Genomic DNA, 22,803 nt, shown 5'->3' on the forward strand with positions numbered 1-22,803 from the left:
TCAACTTGTCTCCTCTCTGATCCTGAGTCGACTTGACTACTGCAACTCATTGCTTGCCGGCCTCCCCACTGAAGAACTTGATCGCTTACAGAGAGTCCAGAACAGTGCTGCAAGGCTCATTCTGCAGAAGTCTAAGAAAGACCATGTCACTCCCCTACTTACCACCCTTCACTGGCTTCCTATGAAGTACAGAATCGAGTACAAGCTCGCCCTGTTAGGGTACCGCTGTTTTGAGAAATCACTCCCCCCCTATTTGTCCCATTCCCTCAGTATCTACGAGCCATCCCGTTCTCTCAGATCCTCCTCTGAAAAACTCCTTCGCATCCCCAAAACCAGGACCAAGACCTTTGGTGAAAGAACCTTTAGGTACCAGATTCCGACCGTCTGGAACTCGCTTCCAAGTTCTATCCGTGACTCCAGCAGCCTTTCCTCCTTCAAAACCCAACTCAAAACATACCTGTTTCGTAAAGCCTTTGCTTAGCCTGAGTAGACTCTCCACAACTCTATTCTGTTTTGGAACTCTCTACCCTGTATGTGCTTTATGGTCTCTTTGTCAATGGTATCTTTGTGTGTGCGCGTGCGTGCGTGCGTGTGTGCGTGTGTGTGTGTGTGTGTGTGTGTGTGTGTGTGTGTGTACTTTTAACATTGTACGCTAAGTTTTGCTTAGTGCTTGGGTTCTTGGTGTTATGTCTCAGTTAAATGTATGCTTTGTATGCTTGTTGATTTGTGCTAGTTTATTCTATAATGAATTTGTAAAGCGCCTGGAGCCAATTGATGGGACTCGCGCTATAGAAAAGTTATTTATTATTATTATTATTATTATGCCGAGAACTAACTTCCAGTTGACATAACTGCCACAAGTGTGAAAGAAAGCGTGCTTTTGTGTGCCTACCAACACCCACCGCTAACTTGCCTCAGGGGGAAGAAAGGTGGATATTAGACACAGAACCCTGCCACGAACGCGAGGGTAAGGAGACAAAAGATAAAGTCGAGAACGGCGAGCCTGAAGCCTTTATTTGAAAACAATAAAAAGCCAAGGCCTGCCGTGCGCTTTCCTTCTGCAGTGAGCTTTTAAGATAGAGAAGAATCCCTGTGCATAGAAGCGAACTCACAAAGAGGAACCTTCAAGAAAAGAAGAGATTAAAGTCTCGCCAAAAGAACAAACCCTTTTTGAAAGAGACCTACACCCAGGCTAAAAGCAAAGCTACATCCTTCGTATCCGCGTCCTGACGGAACACAAAAATATCCAGATAGGACGTAACCGCGCACGAGAGAGCGCAGAAACAAGATTTGTTAAAAAGCGGTAAATGTAAAGGAGTGCGGCCATAATGAAACATAGCCAGGAGATCCTTGTCTGACAGAGAGACAGTCACTCCTTGCTATTAACATCCAGACGGATGTTAGCCAATTCCGGGGAACCCGGTGGCGGTTCCGTAGAAAAGCAAACGAATAAACTACGTTCTTAAGCTTGGAGTAAACCGAAGCCTACGGATAGCGATCAGCGCGTGACGCGCTGCTTGAGCAGATGACGCAAGCTAAAGCCCCGCCGCCGCAGGAGCTAAGCCGAGCGTTGCCCACAAAGGAAGTGGTAACAAAGGAGCCTCGATTGTGAAAAAACAAATTTCACAAGCCCAAACGACCCCAACAGAGAATCCAAGAAAAAAACGTTCTAAGATTCCCTTAAAAAGCTCAGGTCAGCTGAAAAAGCGCAAAACGCGGCAAAGCTGAAGTAAGAGCATCACCCTGAGATGCCAACAAAGGCAGAGATGGGGCAAAAGCATCGAATGAGTTCGCAAATTGATCCTAAGAAGGAGCAAGACACGCCAAAAAAGATGGAGGAGAAAAGGCAGATGACAATGCTACCGCTAACCCTACAGGGAAAAAGCGCGTAGTAACCTCTGCCATCCATGTAAACAAAGATGGCAGCTTCGCTGAAAGTCAACAAAGAGGCGTCTCCATCTGCCCCAGAAGTTTAATCTTCCAAATCCTCATCATCCTGTACAGTGGTATTCTAACCATCTACAAAAGGACGAGAGCCGGAACCAATCCCGAAAAAGCAACACTTGCCAAAAGGGAAAGGTTTGGAACAAATTTCCCAACACCCGGAACTCCGAAAGGATATTCCATCCACCTGCCTCATACCAGCTGAAAGCCTGGAAAAGGAAGTGGATTTAGCCTGAGTAACAGCAGAGGAACCGCAACAACGGAACCGAAAGCCGAAGACTGATGAGCGCCAACTACCAACACCACAGTGTTAACGGCAGAAGGCTAAACCATCCTGAAACCGGACGCTACAGCCGCAAAAGCGTTAGCAAAATCGGCCACGGATTGGCAAATATCAGAACCAACCGGATGCCTAAACATGCACCAGAAGATCCTATTGTACCTTGAAGCCGCTTAAGCCCCCAGTGCCACTGCACTTGACAGCCTAAACGGCAATTTGAATTCAGTGCAACCACCCCTGCGGAAGCACCGTCTTCTGAACAGCCGACTGGCACTCCCGTGCCCTCCGGAAGCTGACCCCCTGCTTGACTCCCATAGTCAAACAAAGAGCCAGCTATACTGTTCTCTTCCTGCCCCCCGGGCGGAAGCGGAAGACGCACACCCTTACCACATTCTAAAGAAGCGGGTGGTTGCGCAAATCTTCCGTTCGCTCTCCAAGGTTCCTAACCGCCACCGACTACTGCTGCCAATGCAGTCAGAGCCAGCCTCAGCTTCGGAACTTTCACCCACAAAGCCAGAGCCCGGAGTTACTTTCTCTTGGAGACGCTCTACCCTTTCCCCGGAGAACCCGGGTACTTGGGTAGAAAACATACCTTTAAACTGGTGTGAAACACCGGGAACCGGAACACAGGCCACAAGCGAAGGCGTGGACCCATCATCCCAATCCGCAAGAACATCAGCCTGAGACACAGTAGCAGACGGCGCAGGCGAACGTTGGCAAGAGACGAAACCCCCGTCACACCGGAAGCGAACGCATCTCCGCCCGCGTGGAAGCGATCTCCCCCGCCAAGGAAGAAACCTGTGAACTTAAAGAGAGCAACAATGTCGCCACGTCCGCAGACGCACGACCGGGAAACACATAAACCAAGGAAGCCTAAGCGGGCTTATCCACAGGAGAAACCTTGTCTAAAGGTTTAGCCGTCAAAAACGGAGTAGGAGGCATGACGACCAAAACATCGATATTTTATACAAAGACAGTACATGAACCGAAACACAAGCCTGTCCGGAAGCCTTTGCTTTCCCAGGTGTTTACTTTGTCGGCGGAGAAACAGCAGTAACTCGTTTAGACAACTGCCGCTTCTTGGCGTTAACCGCCATGACCAAAAACAACTCACGAAAAATTTTGTAAACAAGAAAATTTCACAAGTTCAATTTAAGGTCAAAAACGCCCACAAACACAAGCAAAAAACAGAAAGATCTCACCTCAACATGAAGAGACGATAAGACAAGCAAGAAGAAACCAAGAGGTAAGTGACCAAGTCCGTAGACGAAGTGACAGATGGCTGAACACAGCCAGAGCGTACAAAAACACGACCAGTCCCACTGCTCGCTGAGTATGGAATGATGCATATGGCGGCGTATGCGCGCGCATACGGAAGTCGGAAGTATGTATTAATATGGCCTTATGGGTATTGGTCACTCTTTTTTTAGAGGGGCTTCCCTTGTTACCAAGGGGATGCGTACAGCGTTACCAGCACTGAACTAGAGTTAATTGCTATATGTGAGTTGGGTAAGATATGTAATTTAATATTGCATTTAGTACATCTATCTCTAAAGGTCAACACTGAAAGAGAAACACCGAAAACGAGGGATCAGTAATCACTGATAATTATAAGGCTTGGCTAGCCGAAAACCTAAGACAGACACGGGTCACGTTGGTCTCCGCATTACGCATGAACAAGGGATTGGTTTTCTTGAATTTGGAGCTAATCGAAACATGACATGTCTATGTACTTTTGAATTCAAGAAGCAACAAAGAGTGCAATTCAAACCTTGTTGATCCCCCGAAAGCGGCGTATGGCTGCCTGAATGGCGGGGTAAAAACGGTCATACAGGTAAAAACCCACTCGATCGTGCTAAAACAATGAGTGAACGTGGGAGTTCCGGCTCATGGCCGAAGAAGAAAAAGAATAAACCTTTATTAAACCGTTTTGAACATTTCAAACGACTGGGTTAATATTGTTTGATCAAAATTTCACTCAATTAGGTTGAAAAATGATGTCACCACAGTAAGTACTGCCTTAGCTTCTTTCAAAAGTAGGATATGACTTTATCAAGTACGATTATTGCAAAAATGAAGGAATGTTCTGGGATATCATCTGAAATAATTCAAATGTAAACTGATAAGACGACGATCTAAAGTTTTCTGGGAATCGCTCCACACACGCACACACACACACACACACACACACACACACACACACACACACACACAAGTTTTCTGGGAATCGCTCCACACACGCACGCACACACACACACACACACACACACACACACACACACACACACACACACACACACACACACACACACACACACACAAGCACACAAATACATCATCACCTTCGTCTCAACTCCAAGTCTACCTGAATACATCGAACTAAAACTTGAACTAGCTGTAAAAACAAAAAAATAAATAATAAAATTAAATTAAAAAGTAATAATAATTTCACGAATAGCGATCTATAGAACTAAAGGGAAAAGGTTATGTTATGATAAACGTCGTCTTCAGCATCATCATAATCCACAACAACATCAACAACAACAACCAACAACCAACAACAGACTGACTTATTGTGCGCTCCTTTCTTTTGAAAACCAATAGTACACAGGATATTGTTCACGGACGACTGACCAACAGCGATCTGAAACGAATAAGGTACATGTGTTGTTGAAACGATTAAGATTCAAACTGATTCATAGCTGTACAACATAAAAATGAGAAAGAGAAAGTCGTCAGTAAGTAGTGGTATTGACACGTAGCGATAATGACACGTAGCGCTAAAAGATGTAGTGTTGTCGACACGTAGTGATAATGAACGAATGATAGCGACTCATAGACAAATTATTTGTAGCACTAATCAACGTAGCGATAGCGGCACGGAGCACAAATGACACGTGGGACAAATGACACGTAGCACAAATGACACGTAGCGCTAGCGATACGCACCCTGATGTAACTAAAGTTGGTGTCAAACATGCACCTCATATATTCCTCTTTTTGCTGCATTAAAGTGATCATTGAAATTATAGCTCACGGTTCCCGTATTGAGTGTTTGAAACATGTTGCTATCAAAAACCCACACCTTGCATTCAACGCTGTTTTACTGATGTGATATGCACCCGAGAACACACTTCGTGTAATGGAGACGTGGAATAGACAATGATTTGTGCATTTGGGTGGCTCTGCGTGTAAAAATGACGGACTGAAATAGATCAATTCAAAGTTATGTAGTTCAAAAAATCAGGGCTACAACACGCATTACTTGCATTTTACAGCTTTCATTAAACTCCAAAAATACTGAAAGCTCCCCCAAAAGTGGGCTTTTTCCATCGACAGAATTGACATCATTATGCATACTTTGAAAGCTCACACCGTCCATAAATGTCTCCAATTCTTAAATATTTGCGTTGATGAAAGTGCCTTACATCAGATATGATGCTACGATGACACTGAAAAGTGTGCATTAAATGTACAATGCCAAAGATTAGGACGATACCTCCCTTTCTCCATGTTCCCTCGCGCAGGCTTGTGCTACATCTTCACAAGAACTCATTCCAGTACTAATAATTATGTGCTTTAATGTTGCTAGCTGGCTATCTGCACAACCAATGATATGCAGACAACACTTAAAGCATGATGAAATTAAAATCAAACATCCTCAGTGGCAGCAGTAACGGGCCAAATACACGAAAAACCACTTACCTGGTATGTTTGAACCCGGAAGTGAATTGTGCAATAAAAACAGTGTTCCAAATAACCGGTCCTGTATAACAAGTGTTAAGATTAACTCCCTCAAGTTACTTGTTACGTTGAATGAGGGACAACAACTCTGTCAACGTAGGCAAGTGTTGATTTTCCTAGTTCCCCACTCATTTGTATCACTGACCTGTATCAATCACGGTGACAGTGCAGCAGAGCTCAGTGGTGATGTTGGGCGCATAGTAAGAATCCGGGGCAGAGTTGGAATCTCGCGGGACTTCGTCACGCCTCAGTAGATTTCCAACAAAGCGCGTCATTTCCGGAAACGCACCGACTCATTCTAGAAATGGCCCTCCTTTCGACTAGCGATGCCAGTCTGATCGCCAGTCTGCCTCTCGCCCTTGACCATGATGGGTGACCACAGGGAAGAGGTGGACAGTTTTGTCGTGGAACTTACGCAGAAAATACAACCGTGCTCACGCAGAAGAAATATGACAATATTGTGCTGTTTCTAAAAACAAAACGTACGGACCACATTGAAGATGGGAAGTCTTCGAAGTTCAAGTGGTGGGTGCGTGAAAAGAAGTTTCAGCTCGTGAACTTTCCAGGATTGGACTTAAACGACGTTCTCTGCATACCCAGCAAACAAGAGGTAAGTTCGTAGTTATGAAACGTGACTGAAAGTATTTCGCTATGTTGTTTTATTTATTTTTTCGCATGTTTATTTTTGTACAGTTAATGAGTTGTGGTTATCTCAACTGTTCTTGATTCCATGTCACTGTCAGCCAAATTTCTGTTGATATTGAGACTGAAAGTATCAGATGACATGTTCTATGGTCCATCCAGTGAATAAAACTCAGTTTCAAAGTTCTATGCAACCATGTGTGATCAATGATAATTCAATGTGTAACAGGTTTCCTAAACAATCGTCCATGTAATACGAGCTGTGTGCCTGCCATTAGAGTCATGCATTTTCAGTCCTTTAAAGTTTAAATGATTCGTATCATTCTCTGTACTTTTTTCTGTAATACTCTAGTTATAATAACACAGACATGCAACAAAAACATATCCATGTCAAACATTTTGGTTTCCATGTCAACAACCAGTCAGAAATCAAGTTAAAACCTTAAACACAGGCCGAAAAATAAGTTATTACCTTTTGTTGTTCATAACTTTACAGTTACACCGTGACATAGTTACAATTTAATTGAATATTCTTTAACTTTAAGTGCTCAGCTATCATTGTAATAAAAGATGAAGGTGTTCATAACTTTACACTAATCTTGCTTAAAATTAATCTGAACAATGACAACTCATGGCTTAAAATTTATTCAGTTACTTCAGACAGAAGCTAATTAGGTTCATTAATATATACTTATATAACTAGTTTCAATATTTGCCCCCAAACTTCCTTGTTCCTTTGATTCCTACAACATTGGTCTTGCTTAGACTTAATTAATTCATTTTGTACTGTTCATGCAGATTAATCGTAACACTTAACAAGTGTCATCTGTCAGTTGTAGAACTTGTACCCTCTCTTAATTCCAGTAGAAAGCACTATAGTTACAACAGCATATATATAATATGATAAAGAAATATCATTTTGCGCTCTGAATTCTCAGTATTTCTCAGTTAATTATGTAAGTGTCCACTTGATCTGTTGTTGTTGTTGTTGTTGTTGTTGTTGTTGTTGTTGTTGTTGTTGTTGTTGTTGTTGTTGTTGTTTTTGATATAATATCCAGACCTCAATGAGTTGTTTTGCTATGATTGTTGCTTACTTGTGTGCAGAATGCTGAGTCGCTTCTGGCAAACATTCCAGTGGCTGTGATGCGACAATGTCACTGCCAGATGTTCAGAAAATACAGTCATCAGAGGCTTCTGCAACATGGACGTCCTCGAGAAAAAAACATGTGCGGCATGCCATTTTGCTCAAAACCGGATTTGGCAGACTGGGTGCAGAGTGAGAAATGTCACTCCTGGTGCCACTTTGACTGTGCTGGGGTGGAGATGACGAGAGCTGAGGTCTCGGCAGAAGATGTACATTTTGTGTGTGTTGTGTGCAAGGACTGATGAGGAAGTGTTGATTTATGTCTTCTACCTTCCACCTGCATGGGGTTTTTTCCTTCTCAATTTGTTCATTAGTGCTGTATGATGTTCACTCACAGACTTTTCTCTGCACATATTCAGGGTCCTGTGTGTATGTGTTTTCAAAAATCATGTTGTTCTTTCCAAATCATCTCTTATTGACTCACCTGAGTAATTGGCGAGTCTAAGAATTCATATACATGTGTCAATCCATATATCCGGCCAAAAAACTTAACATTTGAGGTTAGCTTGGTTGTTTTTCAAGCTAGACCTCTGAAAAATTTAGGGTTCGATGATCTTACAAAGTCCTTTGTACTGGAAACTTGCATTCTCCCAGTAAGGTAATATATTGTACTACGTTGCAAGCCCCTGAAGCAAATGTTTGATTTGTGCTTTTGTGAACAAGAAACAATTGACAAGTGGCTCTATCCCATCTCCCCCCTTCCCCCGTCGCGATATAACCTTCATGGTCGACAACGACATAAAACACCAAATAAAGAAAGATCTTACAAAGTGACCTCAGTTTGGTTGACCCTCTTCAAATTTTGGCGTCACAGCGGGGTCATGTTCGTTTCATTGGATTAAAACTTGTGCGTTGAAGCTATATCAGATGTTTTTGAAGCTACAGGTTTGAAACCTTGTATACTTCTAGTGTTTGATCATCTCCAGACTTGACCTAAGTTTGATTGACCCCTGTCAAGTTTTGGGGTCACAGGGGGCATGCAGTCATGTTTGTTTCATAAAACTTAACGTTGAAGTTATCTCAGATGTTATTGAATCTTAAGCTTTGTAACTATGAAAACTTCAAGGGTAGTTGTAGTTGATAGCCAACATGAATCTAGTTTGAGATACCCCTGTCACATTTTGGGGTCACTGCGTTGTGTCATTATTGCATTGCACAACTTTGTTACATTTTCCATATGTTTAAATCAACATATTCAGGGGGTGTCCAGAACGTATGTGTGTATGTGTTTTCAAAAATCATGTTGTTGTTGTTTCATAGTGGCACTGGGTTTCTTGTGCAAAGTTTAAACGGATGTGTTTTGTAATTTTTTTTAGTCGTGCTGTACAGTTTGACGCCAGTTTACAAGTAGTGCTTCTGCTGAGCATCAAGATGTGATTAATGTATTTTTGCTGTCTGTCTTATGGATTCTTGTGCAAAGTTTAAACAGAGGCATTTTATGATTTTTAAATTGTGCTGTACAGTTTGACGTCAGTTTTCAAGTAGTGCTTTTGCTGTGTGATTATTTTGATGTGATTAATTTATTTGTGCCGTCTGTTTATTTTTGTGTGTGGGTGTGCCAAGTTTTTACAGAGGTGTTCTCCTGTGAATGTGAGTTTTAAGTAGTGCTGTACAGTTTGACCCCAGTTCACAAGTAGTGCTTCTGCTGATCATTAAGATGTGATTCATTTGTTATGTGCTATCTCTTAATTGTGTGTGTGTGTGTTAAAGAGACATGTTCTACTGTGGCATTTAGATGTGCTGTACAGTTTGATTGCAGTTTACAAGTAGTGCTTCTGCTGTGAGATCATTGTGATGTGATTAATTTATTAGTGCTGTCTATTTGTTGGGTCAGTGTGCCAATTTCAAAGTGTGTCTTCTGTGACATTATAGTGCTGAACAGTTTGACCCCAATTTTCTAGTTGCTTCTGCTTTGTGATCATAATGATGTCACTAATTTTTTTTCTTGTAATTTTCTTGAAGTATAGTTTTTTGTGTGTTTGACTGTCAAGTTCAAACAAGTATCTTCTGTAACTTTTGAGATTTGCGTTACCGTTTGACCCCAGTTACCAAGGTTTGCCTCTGCTGTGTGATAATTGTGGTGTTATAAGTTACGTTTTGCAGTCTTTTGTGATTTCTTTGCCATCGATCCATTTTCATGCAAACAGCACAAACTAAGCAGTAACGTACTTTGTTTTAATCAATAAGGCAACTGAGGCTGTATCCTGAATAATGTCATTATAATTGTGGGTATGAAAGCTTTGTGCACCGTAAAATATTTTTTTACCCTTGAACATTTCTTCTGAATTCCATCTTCTAATTTTTGAGTCACTTGAGAAAAAGTGACTCTATGTAATCGGTCAGTGTTAGTCTGTCCGGCCGGCCGTCCGGCCGGCCAGCCGGCCGTCCGTAGACACCACCTTAACGTTGGACTTTTCTCGGAAACTATCAAAGCGATCGGGCTCATATTTTGTTTAGTCGTGACCTCCAATGACCTCTACACTTTAACGATGGTTTCGTTGACCTTTGACCTTTTTCAAGGTCACAGGTCAGCGTCAAAGGAAAAATTAGACATTTTATATCTTTGACAAAGTTCATCGGATGTGATTGAAACTTTGTAGGATTATTCTTTACATCAAAGTATTTACATCTGTAGCCTTTTACGAACGTTATCAGAAAAACAAGGGAGATAACTAGCCTTTTCTGTTCGGCAACACACAACTTAACGTTGGGCTTTTCTCGGAAACTATAAAAGTGACCTGGCTCAAATTTTATGTGAACGTGACTCAGTCATTGTGTTGTGAATAGCAATTTCTTCCTGTCCATCTGATGCCTCATATAATATTCAGAACTGCGAAAGTGACTCGATCGAGCGTTTGCCCTTCTTGTTGTATCTCTGTATTTGTGAACAACAAACTTGCCTAATGATGTTTGCCTTTCCATTTTGTGTGTATAAAACTAAATGAAATGGTGTGTGTGTGTTCATTGGTGCTCATACATTTTATGTGGGTTTTTTTGTGGGAGAATTAAAGTTTTGATTTGCATCACTGATTTCTTTGTGTTGGTGTTCCTGTGAGACTGTGGGGTCAAAGACAAGCATTTGACCTAGGGTGTGAGTGTGTGTGTGCATTGCTCCTCAAGCATCATGATGTATGAATTGTCTTTTCTTGTCTCAATATAATGACATATATAATTTCATGCGGCTTTCCTACTAAGACAGAGAAGTGAATCAAATGAAACATAATGCATGTGGGACGTACAATAAAAAATCTATATAATTGTAATCATGTGAGGTGTTAAAAACGTGCATAAATCCCTTCAATTAACAAGATGTTATGGTTTGAGTACCTGAACCAACCTTCTTATTTTTTCCGTTTTAAAGCCAGGCGAGGCTTCTTAATCCTCACCTTAAATGCTAAAATTCGTTTTTGGCTGCGTGCTGCCCCTGCAATCCGCCAAGGCCTAGGCGGCCCTTGGACCCCGGCAGTAAAAAAAAAGTTCAGTCGCAGGCAAAATTCAGACTCCCACCCATGTAGTGTAAAGCCATTAATCACAGTCATAAGTTTGTTTTCATATTCTGTTTGTTTGTAAATTCAGTTCATTGATCTCTGTTTTGGTCTTTGCTTTGTTGCTTTGGTTGAAAAAAGTGACCTCTCCTTCTGAGAAAGCTACCTCTCTTGTGTGGTGTGTGAATTTAATTAAACAAATCATGAAATGTATGCATTGGCAGCTAGTGCTTCCTTCCCTTTGTTTATCAAAGACCAAAAGGCATTATTCAAAGAAAAGTCATACTCAACTTATATGATGCAATCAAGCACACAAAATGTAGCACATATAACATAGCACAGTTGTTCCAAAGAAATATAAGAGCATCCCTTGTACCCCCCAAAAAAACACAAAAACACACACACCTTGCTTAGCATCATAATGATTGGGATAGGCAGACACTGTGTACATTGAAACTGGAGATGTATTCAAATATGCTGTACCATATTACCAGGTTTTTCACATATGCACACAAGCACACATTTAGTGCTAATTTTTGCATTAACTGACTTTAATCCTTTCAAATTCTTACACCCTCTGTATGAAAATTATGGTACCTCCTGTTGATCTTGTACATGTGCCACCAGGACAAGTTGTTCACAACCATTACTTAAACTGTTTCTAATGATGAAAAAAGTGTTGAACACAAAAATATGTCATTTTGTTCTCAGTATTTACACATTCTCAAGCAAGTAATAAAAAATTGTTCTGCGCTTCTGCCCATATATATAGCTATTGAATATAATCTTTCTCTCATAGAACACACTTGGGACATATACATACATGCATCTTCAATTTCTGTGACACTGGGTGTTCCCAATGACACAAGAATGGCCGGTCACAATGAGTTAACAGTCAATAATGTTAACAATAAACCTGTTAAGATGCAGGCGGCATATCATAATGAATTTGATACTGAATGCTGTTGGTGGCTTTTGTATTGACAATAAAATATAAAGAACGCAAAAGTTTACGGAATACACAGAAATTATCAAGCGAGTTTGTTAATGGATTTTACTTTACAATAATATAACATACTTACTTTTAGATAAAAGAAAAGAATTAAGTGCAAATACAATTTCCACTCAGTAAGTTACATTTTTGTGCAAACTGACCCAAACCGTAAATGTTAACTGGTCCCTTGACTCCCACTTACAGTTGCCAAATACCTACCCTGAACCCAACAATATACATGCATAGATGTTTGGCATGATGATGATGGTGTGCTTGATGTGTGTGTGCGGGTGTGTGGGGAATAGACGGATTGCCTATTCCGCGACTCGCGCATGCGCAGTTCACCCCACGCAACCTGCGAGCACCGGTCATTTTCACTGCGATCTGAGAGTACCATGGACCTGAGCGATTTTTCCCTGCAAAAACTACGGCTTTGGAGCCTTGATGCCCTTAAATACTTCCTGAGTGTCAGGAAGCTAAGCGTGGAGGGCGATTTTGAACAACTTGTTGCACGGTGAGTTAAAATTTAAACGTTTGTGTGTCCTTCGAAGTTGATGTCATGCTACAACGTAGTTTTGCAGGGGCCCGGAGCTGTGCTGACGAGCAGCAAGTTCAGTTACTTCAAGTTGTTGTTGTTGCCTGTTTTTTTTTTTCTCTTTCAGCAAATCAGATTTGAAACTTACAAACAGTTAATGATTTTTGCACGGTGATGTGACCTTATTTTCTTATTTATTTTATTTTTTTCCAGTGTGCCAGTTTACTTCATGACATCAGTCAGTACTGAGACTGAAAGTATGTCTCAGTGAGTGTGTGTGTGTTGGGTGTAGGGGAGTGTGGGGGGTATACTTTTTTTATTAAAGATCACTATCATCAACTCATTAAATTTGATTATAATTTACATACCTTTTCAGTCAGAGAGGTTTTAAAATAGAGTGGTGAAGGTAACCAGAAGTTGTGTTTCATCTTTAGTGCAAACTCAAACGTCAAGAAGACTAGATCAGTAGATGTTAAAAAAAATAAAAAATTGTAAGACTTAGCTTAAACCAAGAAATACATGGGTCATATTTTTCTGTTTTAGGAGTTGGGCTGCTTTCGAGTCGGACACCCCTATCGACGATGAAGCTGAGGAGAGAGAGAGGCGGCTTCTTGATGAGTACAAGAGGAAGCTGGCTGTTGACGGGGACGTGTATCCTGATCCTGCTACTTTTGAGGATGGGTGGCTGACGGAAGAAACTGGTCGGTTTTCTTGGCCCAGTATTTATATAAGTGACATTAGTGACTACCTGAAGAAGACTGCAGCAAGCAAGACGGACTTGGTTCACAGACTGCTGAACAATTATAAAGAAGGCAAGGCCTATCGCTACTTCAGGTGTGAGTGGGTACGCGAGATACTGTACCACCCAGTGAGGCAGTCAGCACCATGCTGCATTTTGAAGGCTGCTGTCTACCCTTCGATGAGCATCCGGAACAAACCCTACAGAGTCTGGGTGATGGCATCCAAGAAATGTGGGGATTCTGCAGGAGGCGAGATCAAGACTGCACACTGCACCTGTCCTGCAGGGGTGTTGGGGTCCTGTAACCACATTGCAGGCCTCTTGTTCCGTGTGGAGGCTGCAGTGAAATGTGGTGCCACAGACCTGCGGTCAACTGAAAGTCTCTGCAGCTGGGTGACGCCAAGTGGGCCTGTGGCTCGAAAACCCCGCAGATGGCGGGACACCCACGTGGCCTCTGACGTCTATGGACAGAAAACGCCACGGGGGTACAAGGAGAAGGCCAGGCTTGAACGGAAGAAATTTCAGCCGTTCTCACCTGAACACAATGAGATTCTGTCCAACACAACTGCAATGGCTCAGAAACTACAGACTTTGTTTCAGGAGGAGGCGAGTGACAGTGTCTTCATACTGACTAGACTGAAACAGAAACCAGCACAACCAGACAGGCCGACTCTGCCTCAGCCCATAGCTGATCTTGCCGGGGCTTGTGCTACAAAAGAAGAACTGAAGGCAGCTATGTCAGCAACACCAGAAGTGCTAGCGGCGGTGGAGGAGGCGACAAGAAGCCAGGGGGATTGCGCTGAATGGCAGAGACAGCGACAAGGCCGCATCACATCCTCTGTGTTCTATAATGTCCACACAAAGACAGAGACAGCAAAAAAGCAGACTGGCAGTGGCAGACATGAACAGTCAACCTGGCTGGAGGATAAGGTTTTAGGGAGAGGAGCCGCACCACTAACTGTGGCAATGAAGCATGGCCTGTCACTTGAACCTGCAGCAAAACGCAGCTACATGCAGCAGGTCAGCAAAAAACACAAGAAATGGTCTGCACGTGACAGTGGTTTGGTAATCTCCCATGATTTCCCATTCCTCGCCTCAAGCCCTGACCTTCTCACCACATGTGATTGCTGTGGTGAGGGGCTCTGTGAGGTGAAGTGTCCTGAGACAATCAAACACCAAGTGCCAACTGTACAGAACGTTCCATACTTGGAGGAGATTGATGGAAAAATCTCCCTGAAAAAGACCCATACATACTATGGACAAATTCAAGGGCAGATGGCCCTGACCAACCGACCATGTTGTGATCTTTTCATTTTCACAGAGCATGGGAGTTTGATTGTTCCTGTTCCATTTGACGAAGCTTTCTGGCAGAAGATGCTTCCAAATTTGACGTGGTTCTGGGAGAGCCGGGTGGCACCTGCACTTCTTCAACAAAGTCGCCCCGGAAACTGTCCTGGCACCGCGTCATGCAGCTCTGGTCAAATGGAACAGGAACAGTCAAGCTCAGACCATGATTCGCAACGTCCCAGCTCCCCACCTCTTCTCCTGCCAAACATCCCACCCCTGAAACGCAAGCGAGCAACTAGAAAGAACACCAAAGTGTCCAAAAAGGACACTGTCTTGAAAGTCTACCGTTGTGGGGTCTGCTTTAAGGACATTTCTGAAGAACCGGAAGCCTTCTGTGACTTTTCAGTCAAGTGTGACTCCTGCCCAGAGTGGTACCACCTGCAGTGTGTCGGTTTTGTTCAGGGCTCTGAACCAGGGGATGAGGACTGTTGGGATTGCCTGAAATGTACTGATACAGTTTGATATTTCTTTTTATTGTTTATCTGAAGAAATATGTTCTCTGAATGATAACTAGTGCTATTGACTAAATGGATTGAAAACTTTTCAGATTTGTTGGTATTACCTCTTCGACTGAATGAAATCTCCAGATTTATAGTCGTATGATTTTAGGTTTTGTTTAATTTCAGGATAAGCATTTTTTATGGTTACTTTGTGACTTTTGTGTTTGTATGCTGTACAGATTATAGTCGCTAGGGAGTCACGTAATGGGATCAATCACTTTGTGGTGGGTGGGTCGTGGGGTGCAAGGGGCAGAAATTGTTAAATATAATGAAGGAAACCTACTGAATTTTTTTACGAGTTCAGCCTCCAAAATAATGTGGAGTATGAACTGTACCCTAAGACACACCTAAAACTAGGAGAACGTTTTACTCAAATATGCCCCGTAACTATGGTAAACAGTCAAAGAGGATGATTGACGACCGCAATCTCAAATGCACAAATCACCCTTCTTTGTTCTTACTGTGTAACGCTAACCGTCAAAACACTTAGATCTGCCTATTTTTAGTTTTTTAGTTAATTTTTTCTTTTCCACACGTTATTTGACCTCCTGAGTCTTATTTCGTAAATTTTGTGCCGATTTGAGACAGCTTTGTGGCAGGTATTGGGCCTTTAACATACAATTCATACATATTTATGTCTCAAGTGCTCCTTTTTGGGGTCATCAAATAATCATTCAGAGAGCTTTTGTTTTTGTTTGTGTTTAACATTTTCACTTTTTTCCATTTAGTGACTTCATTTGATGTGTCATTCATACTAGGTGACTGAGGTATTTAATAACAAGGGATTGCAAACTTTTGATTTTGTTCATGTATTGAATTGTGTGAATGAACTGTGTGTGTGTGTGCATGGAGGAACTGAAAGTAGAAATAGCATTATACAGCCGAAAACCTGCACTATTACTGTTTGGTTTATGACACTTCTGCGTTTCTGAGCCTTTTACTGTCAGGGTCATCTTATGACAAAACTTTCATCATCTCATCAAAAGACCACCCTTACAGTAAACGGCTCAGCAACACAGCAGTAGCAACCGTATACCACACACTTTTTCATCAATTACCTTGTTCAGCACATCAGTTTATCAGATCAGAAGACGGTGGTAATGAATCAAGACATTTATTGAAACCATCAGTGCAACATGCAAGTTAAAAGGGCACCATCACACTGTGTCTGACATTACAAGACATGCAGAACACCCAAATATTTACACACACACAAAAATCAAAGTTGGCATAATTTCAAAGAAAAACGCTTCTTACACCAGACGATTCAAGCAAACGTGTATCTTGGCAAATGGCTATGATCATATAAAGACAGACACTCTTGAAAGTAAACCAGGCAGAAGTGCACTCAGAAGTACAGGTTTCATTCACTGAAATATTTGGCACATCTAATGACTATTTATTACTCGTAAACAGATGTTCGCAGGAGTGAGTGCAAATTCATGAAAATAACTGAACATATCCTTCTGAGAAAAAACAAAATTTTGCAGCATAAGAATATCAAACACGACACCATCAGTCCTTCATGCAAGAAGCCGGAAGTTATGTGCACAGATAGCACCATCCATAGTTAACATATATAAAAAAAATACAGCTTGTGCACACAGCTCCATGCACATAAAAAATCCAAGTTATATACACAGCACCATCCATAGTTCACATAAAAAATGCAAGATATCCACACACACACAGCACCGTCAAGAGTTGGCGTTTAAAAAATCCAAATTATGTACACACAGAACCATCTTGTGTTCACATAAAAAAACATGTATACAAACACAGAATCATCCAGTCTTTATGTAAAAAAAAAGTACACACAGCCCCATCCACTGATCTAGTCTTTACGTATAATGACTATAAAACATACATTGTTTGTACACAAAGCACCATCTAACTAGAGTCTATGTAAAACAAAATCAGATCATTGACACAGCAATAAAGAATACAAATTGACTACACACAGCATCACCCCGAACACAGGTACAAAAAGAAAAAAAAAGTAACACAAATCCTTGTCTAAGAATTCAGACTTCACACACAAATTAAATGTAATTACACACACACACATCTGAAGTCCTCATAGCAACAACAAAAAAATCATCTGCAGTCTTGGGTGGTAAGGAAACTAAGAAAGACAAGAAATCCATAATACCAAGACTCCTGAGTCCAGAAATAAAATGAAATCAAGAAATGAATCCACAATATCAACCGAGTTCAGAGCTCACTCTCCTTACCCAGTAGTATCAAGAGCGTGCATCAAAGATTATCTTCCGCAATATTCTGAAATATTTGGCACTTCTAATCCTTCTGAGAATTTTTTTTTTTTTTTTTTTTTTTGGCAGCCTGATAAAGTATCAAACACAACACCATCAACAGTTCATGCAAGAAGCCTGAAGTTACGTACACACATAGCACCATCCATAGTTCACATGTATATATAAAAAAAAATTCCAACTTGCGCACACAGCACCATGCACATAAAAATCCAAGTTATATACACAGCATCATCCATAGTTCACGTAAGAAGTGCAAGACATGCACACACAAAGCACCGTCCAGAGTTGGCGTTTAAAAAATCCAAAATATGTACACATAGTATCAAGAGCGTGTATCAAAGATTATCTTCCGCAATATTCCCACAGCTCCTTTCTACAATCTACTGCAGATAGATAGGTCCCTGCAAATTGCACAATGCAGCGCACACAATCACAGCCTCATCCACCAGATCAGCACCAGCCAAGCTGATTTCGTTCTTCAAGAACTTGAAGCACTTCAGGCGTCTTATCACCTGTTCCACCAGGATCCTCAGATTGGCAACTTTCTTGGTCTTTTGCACTGCAGCTGTTGACATCTGTGATTGGCCCCGTCGTCCTGGTGGAATGATCACTCCAAGGGATAACTGTGCACATTCAGCTGCAATGCTGAACCCCTTGTCGGCCATCAAAGATGTATGGGGAGGTAGTTTTTCAAGGAAACCAGAGTCCTTTGTCAGCTCTGTGTCCGAAATCCGCCCCTCGTATACTGCAGACACATAGCAAATGTAACTGTTTGGGCACACACCCACAAGGATCTTCAGCGTGTTGTGGTGCTTATAGTCACTCCACGTTGCAGCCTGAGTAGCCAGATCCTGGGGTGTCTCGATGAACAGCTCCGTGCAGTCTACGATTGCCACCAGATTTGTCAGGTCCCTTCCCCTGTAGCGTGCTGGTTTTGTTGCCAGCACAGTCTCCAAATCAGGGATCTGAATCATGTGGCACAGCACTGCTGACAATGCCTTCATCCACGATGTGTACAGCCTCGATGCATGACTCCTTGATACGGCAAACCGGTCCGCCAAGTCTTGAAAATCAAGGCCTAGCCGAAGCCTCATGAGAACCAACACCAGCTCATCGATGCCTCTCAGGAATCGTTTTGGACCAAACTTTGAGGGAGGCTTGCGGAAAACGCGCTTTTTCTTCTCACTTGCTTGACCCTTCCACCTTCTCACCACATACTCTTTGACGCAGTCATGGATAAGCCGAACTAGAGTTTTGCTCTTCAAGCCAGTGTAGTATTTCACATTCTCCGGTGTCAGTACATTTCGAAAAATATTTGGTGGCCTTTTTTTCTGCTTCAGACCAACTTTCAACTTCGGAACATTTTCAGCCTTAGCTTCAGGCTTTGGTAAGGGCGGCAAAGGTGTGGGGGTGCTCACTTGCACATGGGTTCCCTGAGCCAAAACCCTGCGGAGGTTCTCCAACTCCTTCCTCAGTTGAGAACACTGCAAATGAAGAGCAATGATGTCTTTCGCTAGTCGCTGGACTTGCTTAAAAAGCATGTTTGTCACAGACAGAAGCACGAAGACAGTCAGCAGTAAACCGTTGACGCTGGGGGATCTTGCCTGAGTAGTCTGGATCTCGATGACTGGGTCCTCTACATGTTGTGGCTCTGGTATGTCAGGCGGGACCAGGACTCTTTCAATCGTGTTTGTCAGCCCTCCACGTCTGGATCGTTTAGGCAAAGGTGTGAACTCATGCATCAGCACTCTGGAAACCTGTGAAACATACAAAACAGCAAAATACAGCACTGAATTACTCAGGTCATGGATTGTAACCAATCTCAGATAAAGAACAGTGGTTGAACATAAACCCAAGGTTCAGACACATTCATAAACAGAAATTTCTTGTTTAATTTAAACTGAGTTTAAACTTTAATACAGAAGACTTATTCATGGCTATCATTAGTATCAAGAAATCATTTTACAGTTTACACAGAGAAGATTTATCTGACCACCATCAACACACCCCCTTCCCCCCCACACCAAAAAAGTCACAAAACCAAGCACATAAGAAGCATACAACCCCCCCCCCCCCCCAAAAAACAAAAAAAAACAAAATAATAATAATAATAAAAAATAAATAAATAAAATAAAAAAAAATAAATAAAAAAAATACAATATTAAAATGGATAAACACTAGAAAAAAGTAATAACAAAAAATGTATCTGCCGGTTTTCCTGTACTTACAAGGCTGGAATCACATATATATACATATATCTGGTTCATGTACACAAACTGACGATAGATTGTGACTGACCTTTTTGGGAAAATCAGGAAATCCAAGATGTTCTGTTGGGTAGGGGTTCTCATCTGTTGGCTGCCCATCCTTGAAATGTCTTGAGCAGACCTTCTGGTCTCTGGATGGGGAAAGTAGCTTGTTAGTTGTTGGATTGATTCTGTTGATAAGAATCTTCCACTTGTCACGATGTGCAGGGTCTTTCTTGCGAGTTGGAATTTTCCATAGGCTGGAACATAAAAAGGAGGAATAAAAAATACCGTTAATGAATATAAAATGGGATAAAAGACAAAGCAAAACACATGTTTAATCAGCAGTTTTTCTGTTCTCCTTGACACACTTATGACAACTGACATATGATCATCTATTTCAGTTCAAAACTAAGTGATTATTTATTTATTCATTTTCAATACTAAAAAGTATTTTCTGTGTTTCAAAAATTCAACAGCGTTATTACAATGACTGGGCTGTAAATATAGTTTCAAAGAAGTCAGTATCAGCAGTATGTACCAGAACATGAAACTTGGGTTCTTCGTTCATAACCTATGGCTATGATTTTAAGAAAAAGAAACAAACTTAAAAAAAAAAAAAAAATTAAATGACCAATGCTGTGATGAAATCTGAGTTGAGACAAAACTTTAGTTATAAACGAAAGTAAAAAAAAAAAATGTTAGAAGTTCAAGTACCTGAAAGGTGCAGGACAGTCACACTCGGTCAGTCGGTGTTTAAAATGTGATGAGCAGCGCACGTTGCAGCCTTCCACTTTTTCAAACGCCGGGCCCCATTACTGCATTGAGCAATCGCACAATGAAATGCCATAGTTTGCTTTTGCACTTCGGCACAAATCTACTGGCATGAAAAAAGTTCAACAACGCGCCCGACGCTAAGACACAGCCAATTCATTTTCTCTTCTCAGCTTCAAGCCTGACGGCAGCCGGCATCGAATGTGCTCGCAGCAGAAAATCCGCGGAAAATAGGATGCGCGCGCATACGAAGAGGGCCGCTCTTCGGGTCATGTAAGTCCCGGAACCGGCAATTCGTCTATGCATAAATATAGCCACACACATACCCAAACCAACTATACTGTTTCAACTTTAACACGGTACATTAAAGAAGAAGACAATCAAGCAACAATTAAGTTACGCATGAGTGTTGTCAACGTTACTTAAATTGTAAGGGTAAACTTCACTAGCACCAGTTAAAATGGCAAACTGAAGCGCTCGATCGTTTGTTCAGAACGACGTCCGACTGAAGTCAGTGTTTATTTTTCCAAGGTTCGTAAGTAAGAAAAATAGCAGTTGGTATGATTTTGTCTAATGCATCTGTTTTATTACAACCAACTATTGATATTTTAAACATACGTTGATCATTGTAGTCCATCAATTATCATTTAATCATCGCATTCTAAGAAAGAGCAAAATTCTCACTCTGCGCGCGGTTCATTTCCAGAATCGCGTAGCGCGAAGTTGGAATTCCAACAATGGCGGCCATAGTTGGAATTCCAACAAAGCGCAGGTCATTTCCGGAAAAGCGCCGCTGACTAGATGGGACGCAACAGTGACAATCATGGGATTCATTGCTCAAGCTGTACACATCAATTGCCGATCAAAGGGAGAAGACCCATGTAAGTTGTTTGTTAACAAAATCTGGATTTAATTGATCCTCTTAATTATTGTGTCTACTCAATGTTTTCCTTTCAGTCTTTTTTTTTTCTTTTTTTCTTTTCTTTTTCTCGTTTGTTCGGAAAAGTATTTTTTTGGTGTGTTTTTTGGTTTTGTTGATTTGTTATGTTGTTGGTTTATTTTGGGTGTGAAATTGGATATTTTTTATGACATCTCCTAGTTTTTGTCAAATCAATGATAATGGTGGTGTTTTCCAATGAAGACTCCATTTTATTCTTTTGTCAACAAATACATGCCTTTTCCTGAAATATGATTTTACTACATGTATTGAACAAATGCAAATTAAGTATCCTTCCTCTGGGCAGGTCATCTTAAAACAGTTGAAAAACTGCTTTATCATAAGTATACATTTATTAGTCAGGCTGTTTTCCCAGCAAGATTTTATAAATTAACTAGCAGTTAAGCCCGGCTTCGCCCGGGAGTAAGCGGAGTCCTGTAGCAATTTAAGACGCTCGCTATCCCATTATCATTAGCTTTACCTCCTTTGTTTGGATACAAAAAAAGAGTTATCTCCCTTACCTTCTAGAAATTTCCGGAACTGTCCAGTTAATTTTTCTTTCTTCATTTCTTCCCCTCATAGGAGCAATAGCGAGTCTCTAATATCACTGGCATGATGTGCTTGCTACAGGTGAACAGTAGGCACTGAACTGGTCTTGCACCATATAGGCTGTATTCAATAAATGGGAGGTCCATAATCTGAGAAAGGAAACAATGAATCAAGAAACTAAAACCCAGGTGCACATCTGCGGCACCTAGGGAGTGTACGTGCACACTATCTTGTTCCTGCCTCTTGCCATCTCAGAGGTATGGCGACCACAGACAAAAAAGAGTTATCTCCCTTACCTTCTAGAAATTTCCGGAACTGTCCAGTTAATTTTTCATTCTTCATTTCTTCCCCTCATAGGAGCAATAGCAAGTCTCTAATATCACTGGCATGATGTGCTTGCTACAGGTGAACAGTTATCTCCCTTACCTTCTAGAAATTTCCGGAACTGTCCAGTTAATTTTTCATTCTTCATTTCTTCCCCTCATAGGAGCAACAGCGAGTCTCTAATATCACTGGCATGATGTGCTTGCTACAGGTGAACAGTAGGCACTGAACTGGTCTTGCACCATATAGGCTGTATTCAATAAATGGGAGGTCCATAATCTGAGAAAGGAAACAGTGAATCAAGAAACTAAAACCCAGGTGCACATCTGCGGCACCTAGGGAG

The 22,803-nt window shown here is 41.5% G+C and overlaps 3 protein-coding genes and 1 long non-coding RNA gene across 6 annotated transcripts in view; 2 read left to right on the forward strand and 2 right to left on the reverse strand.

Annotated features, from left to right (window-relative positions):
- The window catches only part of LOC138962235 (uncharacterized), a 190,000-nt gene that overhangs the window by 128,369 nt on the left and 38,828 nt on the right, over positions 1 to 22,803 (forward strand). The gene's annotated exons all lie outside the window — the stretch shown is intronic.
- LOC138962240 (uncharacterized) overlaps positions 1 to 22,803 on the reverse strand; it is a 179,686-nt gene that overhangs the window by 9,164 nt on the left and 147,719 nt on the right. For 2 of the 3 annotated variants that reach the window (XR_011454452.1, XR_011454451.1), the window contains exon 3: positions 4,795 to 4,868. This is a non-coding gene — a long non-coding RNA (uncharacterized lncRNA). Of the gene's footprint in view, positions 1 to 4,794; positions 4,869 to 6,113; positions 6,687 to 22,803 lie in introns of those variants that run through there. The other variant, XR_011454450.1, reaches the window with a different exon arrangement.
- On the forward strand, positions 12,540 to 16,150 carry LOC138962223 (uncharacterized). The gene is made up of 2 exons (XM_070333952.1): positions 12,540 to 12,747; positions 13,312 to 16,150. Exons 1-2 carry the CDS (start codon positions 12,566 to 12,568, stop codon positions 15,314 to 15,316), a joined length of 2,187 nt encoding a protein of 728 aa, XP_070190053.1. The 5' UTR covers positions 12,540 to 12,565; the 3' UTR covers positions 15,317 to 16,150.
- Positions 16,453 to 20,521, reverse strand: LOC138962227 (uncharacterized). Its single transcript, XM_070333956.1, has 2 exons — positions 19,929 to 20,521; positions 16,453 to 19,387 (listed from the first exon to the last, which is right to left on the reverse strand). The coding sequence occupies exon 2, from the start codon at positions 19,370 to 19,372 to the stop codon at positions 18,011 to 18,013; it is 1,362 nt and encodes a 453-aa protein (XP_070190057.1). The 5' UTR covers positions 19,373 to 19,387; positions 19,929 to 20,521; the 3' UTR covers positions 16,453 to 18,010.

This window comes from Littorina saxatilis, linkage group LG3 (genome assembly GCF_037325665.1).
Source record: "Littorina saxatilis isolate snail1 linkage group LG3, US_GU_Lsax_2.0, whole genome shotgun sequence".
NCBI lineage: Eukaryota > Metazoa > Mollusca > Gastropoda > Littorinimorpha > Littorinidae > Littorina > Littorina saxatilis.